The sequence below is a fragment of the Erpetoichthys calabaricus genome, chromosome 9, assembly GCF_900747795.2.
Source record: "Erpetoichthys calabaricus chromosome 9, fErpCal1.3, whole genome shotgun sequence".
Taxonomy (NCBI): domain Eukaryota; kingdom Metazoa; phylum Chordata; class Cladistia; order Polypteriformes; family Polypteridae; genus Erpetoichthys; species Erpetoichthys calabaricus.
The window spans coordinates 93872911-93885694 of NC_041402.2; the positions used below are offsets into that span (position 1 = coordinate 93872911).

Here is a 12784-nt window from a genome sequence, read left to right on the forward strand (position 1 = left end):
AAGTTTTTACTTTCAGGTACTTCGTTAGTTAGAAGCTTCTGTAGATATGCAGGATATGAATGTAAAGGAGGCAGTCTAATTTGACCCTTTTGACAACAACGTGTAAATTCATTACTTGTATTGTCAGTTGTTTCTTCAGGGAAGTTAAGTGAATGACAATGATTGCAAATGACATTCATTAATCCCAATGAATTTTCATGAATAGTGGACTCTTTATTGAACGCGTTGTCAGCTAACTGGCGCAAGCGTTTAGCAGGTGTCTGGCGTTGATGTCCGTGACGTGTATCTTTTGTCTGTGCCGTTTGAGAGGCGCGTCGTTGTATGTCTGTAACTGTGTTAGTTGAGCTTTGCGTTTTTGGAGCCGAGACATTTTTTCTTCCGGAGTTTCAGAAGCGCGTTGTAGGCGCCGACGTGTATTTTGTTTTTTCATGCGGGTTCGTGTGTTTGTTCCCGTTATCCGAGCCATATCGTTTTGTACCCGTGATCGTGAATTCATGACTTGTTTGTTCTTCAGCGTGAGAAATATGGATAAGTAATAAGGAGGATCGCACTCACTGTTAATATGGAGCCTTTTCTGCGGTTGAACGGTTAATAGTGCCTCAGTGTAATGAGATCCACCTATGCTGTATAGTGTGAACGTGTTGAGATGACGTATGTTTAATACGGACGGTTCCTTCAGAAATGGGGCTGTGTGTGTCATTTCTTATTTATGTTAGTGTGGTCGTGGGTGTGAATCATCTGTTTTGTGAACATTTCGTGTGCTATGTCCGTAGTCTGTCCCGTTTCGTGTCCAATGGGCTTTGTGTGGTGCTCGCGGCTTCTTTTTTTTTGTGTGCTAGGGGCTTGTTGAATCCTCCTCTTTGTGTGTGTCCCGTTTCGTGTGCAATGGGCTTCGTGCGGCGCTGTGTGCGTCGCCGGCGTCTGACTCCTTTTTTCTGTGGTCGCAGCGCCTCATTTCTTATTTTACGTTGCATTCCATCCGGTTCCCGTTGCTTGGGGGGGGGGGGATTTGTGGGGCACCTGCGCAGTACGTCTTTTGCGTCCACGGCCGGATGTCCCTGCGTCCATCCGGTTTACCATTCTCGGTTAGTAATGTGGATATGAAAACGTTACTGCATTACTTTTTATTAATACAGAAGCAGACCCCACAGCCTTTTGACTTGTTACAATGATCAGCATCTCTTCCTGCTCTGTAAAGAAACAACCCTGGCAGCTCTAATGCAGTCAGGAACTAATACCTTAAGTCATGTCTCCACAAAGCAATATGCTAAAGAGAGAAAAATAATCCTTACTTGTTGTAAGAAGAAAATAAAGTTAGTTTATTTTTCCTGGTTGAAATAATCTGTCTCAGTATTTCAAAAATTAATAAATAAATTTATGTTGATGAGTTGAACGCTCAGTGCTATGTTCAGATGCACAATCTGAAGAAACGCAGGCTCCATGGTTGTTTTTGGACTCACCGCTAATAGTGATGATGTTTAATAGTTTTTTTCATTGCATTTTTAGGACATTGGAGCGTTTTGCCAAAGGACTCCATAACGGTACTCACACACGTAAACAAGGATTTTTAAGAAACCAGGTTTCTGCCTTTTTTGGGTTTCTCATCTCACCTTACCTCGTTTTTTTGTGTGTGCATGTAAACATCCTCAATGAATGAAGAGTGTGCATGGTGTGGTGTGAAATTTTGTAAAACAAGTGGATAAATATTTTGTATGTCTTTATTTGTAACTTAGCCAAAGCAATGTCATAAAGCAATGTGTTTGATTGGAGAAGCTTTCATATTTAAACAACCCCAATCCTGTCTTTAGGACTGACTGAGGAATTTTATGACCGGGTCAGGCGAAGTGCCTAAAAGCAGTTTGGTAAGTGATTCTCTGTAGGACTCTCTCAATCAACCTCCACAGGAAAGCCAGACGACGTGGTTGGCAAGCATCAGCTCAACAAATGTTTTTAGAGGAAGGTGTGAAAAGTATTTTGTGCCCCCACTGGTTCTTAAGTATGGCTGTTAGAGATTGGTTTGAATCAGAGGCCATTCTGTAGCATGACACCCTATTGGTGCAAGGATTTGGACAAAGAATGTATAAATTTGGTTGCTTTACCCTTTCCTCTCTCTCTCTCACACACACACACCATCATGATGAAGGAGCATCTCCCACACCACTGACTGAAAAGAAGTCCACACTGACAAGCACAACTTGGCAGCCATATTGAGACAGGTATGAGGCCTGTCCTGAAAAAAACTGACTACAAATTATTACTTAACTAGAGACATTTAAAGTAACTACAAGTCTGTGTGCCGCCTGAAACTACACATCGGCATTATTCAGGTTATATTGTTGCCGATATTCAAATGTACTTTGCTTATTGTAACTATTTTACTAATATTAAGAACACATTATTTAAAGTTTTAACTTAACTCCTGCTTGTCTTTTACTCTATGTGATTGCCTAAGGTTATAGATGTAGAAGGGAAGGTGGGGACAAGTGATACAATACAATATCTTATAAACAGTGGAAAGTCTATGGGATTTGAGGCATTCTGACCACAGCTACACAATAAAGAATACAAAAGGGGAAAGTAGAGTAATATAGACCATGACAAAACAGTGCACTAGACTGATGTGACAATTAAAACAGGATTAAGACATCAACATACAAACACAATGTAACTATTATGGCGATGAAGAGAAATATTTGTGATAATGTTCATTCAGACACTCAAACCCATTTGAAGTTACTGTTTCCTTGCCCCCCAGGTAAAGCAGTTCAAAGGATTTCTTCTTCTGCCTCCTGAGGTTCAGCTTATACTGCACAGTGAGGCAGCACAGCACTGTCCAGGTGAAAATTTTTAATCTCTAATGATTTGTGTAGGTTTCACAATTGCATCTTCCGTGCCTCTTGCAGTGTACACCTTTATACCTCCCTTCATCCATGGTTTCAGGATTCAGCACTGGAGTTAGCAAGTATGCCTAGACAGGGTGACAACTGAAACCCAACAGCCACCCTCCAGCAAATACATTACAACTGAATTAAGGTATGATTCCCATATAAAGAAGCTTTTTGAATAATGAGTAGCTCCGGTTAGTTAGTTAATTTAAGTTTACTTACTACTTTAGTTAAAGGATTTGGGAAACATTTGTTAATTCATGATGTACTTATCATTATGACGTATTTGGTGAAACTCACCACCTGCTTCATTTATAAAAATAACAGATATAACATACAAGGTAAAAAGAGCAAATTACACAAACTGAAATTAATCTGAAGTGTTTTCCTTTACAGTTGCCACAGACCTAGGATAATAAGTGTTACATTTCTTTTTTTTTTTTTTTTTTTTAACTTATTCATATTTTACTCTTCAATTCCATATTAATCTCTTATCCTTATAATCTCTAATCTCTTCACATTTCTTCATAATGATTCATCTATGCCAGATTGGGATAGTCAGATTTTAGGGAACAAAATCACTATAAACTGCACAAATTGCTATGATTAAGTGAATACTAACTGTAATGGGAAGAAGAGAAAACTTTGCATGTTTAGTGCTGTGCAAAAATCCTATGCTACTTAATATTTTTAACTAGTTATTTGGGTGGTTGGTGTTTATTTGCTCATGAAAACACCTTTTAGTTTTAAAATAATACAAGAAAACTTAGATAAAATAAAAACGTAACAAATCGATAATGTTTTTGGAAAACACAAGAAATTTTTGTTAAGAGATGACAACAACAACAACACAGGTGTGTTCCCAAACCTCTCCTTACGGCACCCAGGCTATTCCACGTATTTCAAAAATTCTGCCAACAGCACACCTGATTCATATTAATGCAATATTAATTAACCAAACCAGGGGCCTCATGTATAAAACTTTGTGTGGGCATACACACATTTCTGCGTAACTTAGCCGTGTAAATGTGCATTTGTGGACACACCGCGATGCTAATCAACCCTGTATATATGCAGTCATGATACAGAAGACATTCATTGGCTGGTAGAGCAGCCTCCCTCCCGACGTGTCAAGATCCCACCACCAGCAGTCAACAGCATCCACATGTGCTCTGTAACCAAGAGCGCAAGGTCATACGTGCACGTGTCTTTGTTCTGGGAGTCTGGGAAAGGCATAAGTAGTCATTGTTGGAGTGGGTGTCCGCTATTACCTGGCACATGTAATGACACGATTGCTGATAAAATGAACAGCATAGAACAAAAGAGAAACTATGGTCTTCTGCAATTTGCCCTTTTACACTGGCAAAAACATGTTTAATGTATGTATACCCAAACCATATGAAAACTGGATATTACACCTCCTCAATCGGTTAATAAGTTTCAGCACAGCACGCATGATGGAGTGAAGCTTGGCTGAGACATTTCTGACCTGCTGGCCAGTTCTTCAGTTTGTGTCGGCTTGAATACACAGAATTGGCTTTCTTAAAAGACAAATGAAATACGGTCTTATACAGTATGTTGTACATCATATTCATCACTTTTGAGGTTTGATATGTTTGTCATGTTATAACAATGGCTCAGTAATACGAATTATTATAATTGAAATATTAACTCATAACTTATATATTATGATTCATATAATATTATAATTCAGTTTCTCTGAAATGTTTTGTATGCACAATCAGAGATGTCATAAATATACACATTTCCCATCAAATTGTCTTTTATGAATTCTGATATTTGTGTGGGAAGTTGTGTATGATTTTTTTAGCCTCTTTTTGTGTGTACACAAACTTTAGAATTAAGACCTCAGGTGTTCCAGTGGTTCAGTGTAACAAATGAATGGGTATAATAGATGGTAACCAAAAAAAGCCTGGGATGCCTTGAGAAGTTTAGAAATGGCTAAGCTAACACACTGACAGGCATAAAATCACAGAATTGTATAAAGGCTGTAGTCAAGTAAGTAAAATGTATTTATATAGCGCTTTTGTCAGACAGGCGTCACAAACTGCTGTACAATAAAATAAAAGAACAAAGAAGTTAGTATAATTTTTTATTTTATTTTAATTTTATTATAACAAAAACTACCCAAAAGCTTGTAGCAACCGCAAGATACGGGATTGCGATTCCTACACTTCACAACCCGAAAGGGAAGTGGATGATATTTGAAGGATAAAATAGCATTACCATATCGGTCCTCGGCCCCTCTTGTTCCCAATGCACACCCTTAAATAACTGGCAAAAAATAAAGCACAACAGAAAGTGGGACTGATAAATATATTGACATTTGCTGTTTACATTTACTTGCCCGGTGTCTGAGTGCTCATTAGTGAACCCCTTCCCAGCGCCCAAATCCTAACCCCCGGTTTGACAGACACTAAAAAAAAGTAAATTAAAAAACTGTTCTTTGAGAACGCAAAAAGAAAGATTTAACTTAGTCCACATATAAGAAAAAAAACCCTGCAGTTCGGTTCCTTCCGTATGGCAGGAGGAAACACAACAATCCTCTGGTGAAACGGCTTCTCCGCGGACTATCACAAAGATACGCAACTCATGGATCCGACTCACCAGACGGGAGCACCCAGAGAACACCAGTACCTGGCCTCTTCTCAGGGATTCGTCACCTGATTATTTCTTTGGGGTTGCCACCCACAAACAGCAGACGTCCCTGGGTGAAGTAAGATCCTGAATGATTCTTAGAGCGTAGATAGTCGCCTCCTTGCCTTCAGCCTTTTCCTTCCTTTCCTTAAATACGCCATTCCCCTTAAAAAGAAAAAGTTTCACGCCGAAACATCCTTTCCCCTCTCGGTTGTTATGGAAACATGACGCCGGCAACAGGCAGCTGGAATATTTACCGGGCGGGATCCTCCCAGTACTGGGACGTCATCAAAAGTGCCTGAAGGGCTATTTACAAACACCCTCCCAGCCCACATTATAAAGTGACGGACAGTCCAGCAGGCCAACCCGACTGTCAAATTACAGTGGGGCAAAAAAGTATTTAGTCAGCCACCAATTGTGCAAGTTCTCCCATTTAAAAAGATGAGAGAGGCCTGTAATTTTCATCATAGGTATACCTCAACTATGAGAGACAAAATGAGAAAAAAAATCCAGAAAATCACATTGTCTGATTTTTGAAGAATTTATTTGTAAATTATGGTGGAAAAAAAGTATTTGGTCAATAACAAAAGTTCATCTCAATACTTTGTTATATACCCTCTGTTGGCAATGACAGAGGTCAAACGTTTTCTGTAAGTCTTCACAAGGTTTTCACACACTGTTGCTAGTATTTTGGCCCATTCCTCCATGCAGATCTCCTCTAGAGCAGTAATGTGTTGGGGCTGTCGCTGGGCAACACGGACTTTCAACTCCCTCCAAAGATTTTCTATGGGGTTGAGATCTGGAGACTGGCTAGGCCACTCCAGGACCACACATCTCTGCAGACCGACGGCCACCATGCCACTTCTAGTAACGTCAATAGGGTTTTTAACTTCCCCAAGTGTCCACCAAAAGGGCTATCATGATAATAGTGTAGAAATTCCAGTATATATTTTTCTGGGAGCACCAGTTGGAGCTTGGTGCCCCCACTCTTAGATGGTACGGACCTATATAGCACCCCTTGTAGCTCCTTGAAATGAATGTGGCCAGGTTCAGCCTTAGCAACACTCTCCTTAAGCTCCAAGCAGGCAGGACAGGTATCTTGAGCTTGTGCTATATCCTGCAAACTTAGAGGCAGGGCACACCACTGGCTTTGTGCTATAGCCATACACACCACCCCTGTCATCTCTGGTATTCTTGACAATGCATCTGGGACAATGTTGCTGCATCCCGTCCGGTAAAAAACTTTAAATGTAAATGTTTGAAGGCGCAATACCCACCGGGTCAGGCGTGATGACACTTTGGGTTGATTAAAAATATAGGGCAGGGCATTGTGATCCGTATATACTTCAAATTCCACCTCTTCTAAAAAATGACGCCATTTCTCTATTGCCCAAACCATAGCTATGCACTCTTTTTCAGAAGCAGAATAGTTGATTTCAGGGCCTCGCTGACTCCTAGATGCATAGGCAATCACCTTCTCCATTCCGTCCAAATTTTGCGTGAGGACCGCCCCGAGCCCTACATTGCTGGCATCAGTGTGTACTTGGAAAGTTAACTGTTGGTCCGGTTGAGCCAGGATGGGCGGGCATTGCAGTGCTGCCTTTAGTTGGTCCACTGCCTCCTGGCACTCTGTGGTCCATTTCCAGGAAATGTCCTTTTTCTTCAACTGGTTGAGTGGGGCAGCTATGTCAGCCATCCGTGGGATAAACTTGTGATACCAGCCCACAAGACCAAGAAACCTTTGTAAACTTTTTAGATCATAGGGTAGTTTTGAATAGCTGAGGTTTTCTTAAGGTCAACCTCAACACCCTTTCCTGATACCACATGCCCTAAAAAATTAATCTGCGGTTGTGCGAGGCGACACTTCTTCACATTTAACGTCAGACGGGCTTGCCCCAGTCGCTGAAAGAAAACAATAATATCGTCTATATAGACAAAACATATCTTCCCGATCAACCCACGCAAGACCTGCTCCATGAAACGCTGGAAACTTGCCCCTGCATTCTTCAGGCCAAAGGGCATGACCCGAAATTGAAACAAACCTTCTGGTGTGGAAACTGCAGTTTTATGTACGCTGCCTTCTACCATTCGCACTTGCCAATAACCACTGTGTAGATCTAATGTACTAAAGATGGCTGCTCCACGCAGGGATTCCAAAATCTCCTATACCTGAGGCATGGGGTATGCATCTAAGAGTGTCTTGGCATTAAGTCCCCTGTAGTCAACACAGAATCTGTATGTTCCATCTGCTTTCTTTATCAAAACTACAGGTGCAGGCCAACCCGACTGTCAAATTATGTAGCCTTGCTACAAACTAGTCTAAAAAAGTACATCTTAAGCTGGACTTGAAACTGTTCCACTGATTGCACTGATCTCAGTGTAGGAGGAAGACTGTTCTACAGTCTGGGAGCAACAGATTGAAATGCTCAGTCCCCACACATCTTCAGCTGGGAGCAGGGGACAAAAAGCAGGCCCTGTTGGCTGGCTCTCAGGGCTCGACTAGTGAGGTAATGGTGCAGGAGATCCACAATGGAATTGAGGAGCCCGACCTTGCAGGGCTCTATAAGTGAGTATGAGAATTTTATATTGTATCCTGAATTCTACTAGAAGCCAACGCAAAGAGAATAAGAGGATTAATACGAGTCCACTTATGGGAGTGTGTTTAAAGCCTGGGAGCTGCGTATTGAATGGACTGAAGACAAGTTAAATCAGATTTGCTTAGACAGGTATAAACAAAGTTACAAAAATTAATGCGTGATGAAATAAAAGCATGAATAAGCATTTCCATCTTGGCCTTATTAACAACAGTCATTAATATGGATAAGATTCTTAAATGAAAAAAGCAGGCTTGACTAAGGGACCTCACATGGGTATCAAAATTCATGGATTGATCAAAAACAACACCTAGGTTGCGCAGAGAGACCTGAGAGAAACTAGAAAGTGACAAAAGCTTTGGACTGATTGCTATATAGGGGTGGCAGGGGCAAAAATTAGAAGCTGTGTTTTCTGAGAGTCTAGCTATAAGTTGTTGGCTAAAAGTCATTTATTAATCTCCGTCAAACAATCAACAAGAAAAGCAAACTTGTGTAGTTGTTGGCCCGTAAAAGAACAATACAGCTGGATATCATCGGCACAGAAATAAGAATTATGCATAAAAGAATTGATAATAGGAGTTAACAGTATATATATATATGTTATATATGTATATATAATGCATAGGAGTTAACGTATATATATGTTATATATGTACTGTATATATAATGCATATGAGTTAACAGTATATATATATGTTATATATGTATATATAATGAAAAAAGAATAGGCCCAAGAACAGAACCCTGAGGCACTCCACAACACAGTGAAGCACTGACTGATGTGAACTCTCAAACACAAACTGAAAAACTCCAATCAGCTAAACAGGATGAAAACCAGGCCAGAGCTGAGCCAGTGATACCTAAAGAGTGGGACAACCTGTCTAAAAAAAGGCTGAACTAAGATCAAGCAATACCAGTACAGAACACTTGCCAGCAACTGCAGCCATTAGTAAGTCATTTGAGACTTTCGGTAGGGCTGTCTCTGTGGAAATGATTCTTTTGAAATCCAGACTGAAAAAAATCCAAGAATTTGTTCGTCTCAAGAAAGGTGGTCAGTTGTTGCTCAACAACCTTTCCTAAAGTTTTTAAAAAGAACAGCAGTTTTGAGATGGGCCTATAGTTTTTTTTTTTTTTTTTTTTTAACAATACAGGGATCTAAATTAGGTTTTTTGAATAGGATGTAAACAGCTGTTTAAAATAACTGGGGACACAACCAGAGTGCAGACAGCAATTAATAACAGATACTAGGCTAGGGCCAATAGAGTTTAGAACTTTTAAAAACAAGATAGTTGGTAGAACATCTGAGGAGCTAGAAGATGGCTTCATTTTCTTAACCAGAGAAAATGAATCCTCAAGAGAAAGTGGATAAAAAGAGTCAAAAATTGAAGTACTTGAGGGACTGCTCAGTTCTCTTCAAGTACGCATGTTAAAGGTCAGAAAGCTGATCATACAAATCAGACATTGTCTGTTTTTGCTTAATTTAATGAGTTAAATGCTACCTTTTCAAGCACTTCATGACATGGAAGCGAGTGCAAGTCTCAGAAATGTATATATTTTTGAGATGTAAACATTCACAGATGTTGTGAGGACTTTAAGATTCCAACAAGTGTACTTCTGTTTGTCAAAATGCTTGCTTTGCCAAAATAATATAAATGTCCATTTGATTCTTCCAAAAATATACACAAAAAGTCAACTGAACTAAAGGAAAATCTGAAAGTAAACACAAGTACACTATAATTACATTTTTATAATGCCACGACACACTGCTGCTTATGTTAGTTTACTTTATGCAGCCCAACTCCTTATCAACTTAAGTATCTCTGTCAAAATGTCATCTTTTAGAATGATAAGGACCTCATACACACGGCAAACACAATCAAGACATACTTGGAGCAGAAGTATGCAGATGCAAAAACTAACAATATTCAAATGGCCCCTTCAGAGCTCCAAACTCAGCATAACTGAAGCAGTGCTAGTTCAATTTGTTAAGGAAAATAACAAAAAGCAGCTAATGTGAAAAACATTATTGCAAATTCTAGATGGAAGCATTTACTATAGGATTACATCTTGCCTGAAGAAGGGGCCTGAGTTGCCTCGAAAGCTTGCATATTGTAATCTTTTTAGTTAGCCAATAAAAGGTGTCATTTTGCTTGGCTTTTCACTACATTCATAATGGCTAACACAGTACAACACCCTAGTACTATAGGATTACTTAAACAAAAAAAAAACATACTGGACAAAAGCAAATTGTTTTAGTTTTGTAGTCTAAAGGGAGGCCACACAAGATACTGACATATTTCAAAACAGTTATTTTTTTAAATGTTATTTTTTATTTTATCAAAGTTTATTCTAATGTTACACAGGTATAGTGCATTCATGAGTAAACAGACACGTACAGTACCTGCCAGAAAGCTAGCTTTAGACATACAGTAATTTTCATGGGTGGTATAAGACTTTTACATAGTACTGTACATGTTTTATGCATGTGTTTTAAACATGCAGCTTATTCTGTGTGCTTCTATTAGAACAATTTCAATGATGGTAATGGAAATCTGTTTACAGTTTGCTTACCAGAGAGCTTTGTGATAGGTTTAGTGTTAGCACACACAAAAACAATTGAAAATGGTGACCCCTTCCTATCCTGCTGTTTTTGGAGATACAAAAGATAAAATTTTGATTGACTATTCCTTTACTCAAAATAGCTGTGTAACTGTCTTTGGTCCCTTTCTCATTTTTGAATATTCTTCATAGTGACATTTACAAGGTCTTCAATTAAAAGCACATATCCATTAGATAAAAGGAGACACTGCGTGAACACTTTCGTTAAACAGGCAAAGTTATCCAAAACTTAGTGGATAACCGTATTGGGACTAAATAACTGGTTATTCCTGTTTTGACAGCAAAAAACATAATTCCAAATTTTCTGAAGGTATTTATCAGTCTTTTCCTATATTATGCAGGAATTCTAGTCCACTGGCTGAAGACAGTGACATGTGTGAGTTTTAGACATGGAATTCTCATTAGAATTAGACCCTGTCATAATGCCTCAATTGTATTATTTTAATTAAGCTGTTCATAAACTACGAATTTCTTTTTCTTTATTCATTCTGATATAGACTTGTTTGTGTGTTTTGTGTCCTTCCCTTGCTGCATGACACAGCTGCTCTGCCATCTCATGGTTACAGATGAATGCTTTGAAACTTATTAAAAAAACTCAAACAATTAATAATTGAGTGGCAAATACTATAACTTCAATTGACCTTGGGTAATGCTTTCCTCTCTTGCTAGCAATTCTGTACGGAAATGTTTATTAGGATACGTGACTGGAAAAAATATCTACATTTAAGAGCTTAAGAATGTATTCCAAGTAAATATTAATTCTACATACTTAATTCTACATTTAAATTTTTAAATGCTCTTACCCCAATCTCTTCTAGCTTTCTCTTAGTGGTTTCAATGTATTGAGAGACTGCCATATATATGAACTTGTACTGTGCTTCAGTCTGCACCATTCCAGAACGTTGTTCACGAACCATCTGAATAGATTTTTGGATATCAATGTCACAGTCAACACCTGTACAGGATTATAACAAATCAAAAATACTTAAACAAAATATGTTGTATGAAGCACCTCTTTCATTAACATTGGCAAGGTAAGTCAATTGGAATTCATAACCACGTTATAATAAATTGCCGAAGTAACAGATTTTTTTCCCTACACTTTTGCAACCAAAGTTTACTGTACAAATGGCAAGTACTAGGCAACAAAACATTAATTTCTGTGTGCAATATCAAAATATTTGATTAATATTCTGTCAGATAATTTTATTTGTTATTTTTTTTTGTGTAAGGCTACAAATATAAAAAAATAAAACAAAATTTAGGAGATTTCAAAACCTACTTAATCCTAATTCTGGTTTGTGGGATGTCAGAGCCTTTGAATGCACAATTAGGCATATCTTAGGTACCAACACTCTATTAATCCCCAAAGGGAAATTTGGGTGTTCCAGCAGCTCACAGCAAAATTAAACAAGTAGATTGTAGATTAAATAACTAACCACTTAATAAATAAATAAAGAAGATACATAAAAAACATACAATACCAAAAATAGTGATATACAGGGTAAGCCAAAATGAAGTACATTTCTTAAGGTCATTGCGCAAGGTAGAGGTAGTCAAGTGGGTCGGGGTGGGGGTCCTTTGATAGGCGATCCCTTGTAGTTTTCAGACGGCAACGTGCCTTGGTCCAGTGTGCAATGTCCTTTCGCTGTTGAAGTGTTATTCAAAAACAACAAATCCATCATCGCTACACAACGCGCCTTCTGAACGCACTTCAGCATTCCTCCTAACAGTGACATGCCAAATCGGAAAACAATTCTTCAGTGGGTGGCTAAAGTTATACAGACGGTTACAACATTGAACAGAAAATTTCCAGGCCATCCTCAGACTGTACAAATGCCTGAAAACATCCAAGCTGTAAGGGCATCAATTTTGCAGTCTCCTAGACGTTCAGCGCGCAAACATGCTTCTGCCTTAGGCAATTCCAACATGTCTTTGAGGTGGAGTTTGCATGAGGACCATAATTTCCATCCATACAAAATGATGGTAGTGCAGGAACTCACTGGCAGAAACTGAGAGAGCCATACA

At 38.8% G+C, this 12784-nt stretch overlaps 1 protein-coding gene across 3 annotated transcripts in view; it reads right to left on the reverse strand.

Annotated features, from left to right (window-relative positions):
• ptpn6 (protein tyrosine phosphatase non-receptor type 6) overlaps positions 1-12784 on the reverse strand; it is a 201434-nt gene that overhangs the window by 25658 nt on the left and 162992 nt on the right. For all 3 annotated transcript variants that reach the window (XM_051932091.1, XM_051932090.1, XM_028809945.2), the window contains exon 13: positions 11560-11711. In XM_051932091.1, the coding sequence (XP_051788051.1) occupies positions 11560-11711 (152 nt within the window). The remainder of the gene's footprint in view (positions 1-11559; positions 11712-12784) is intronic.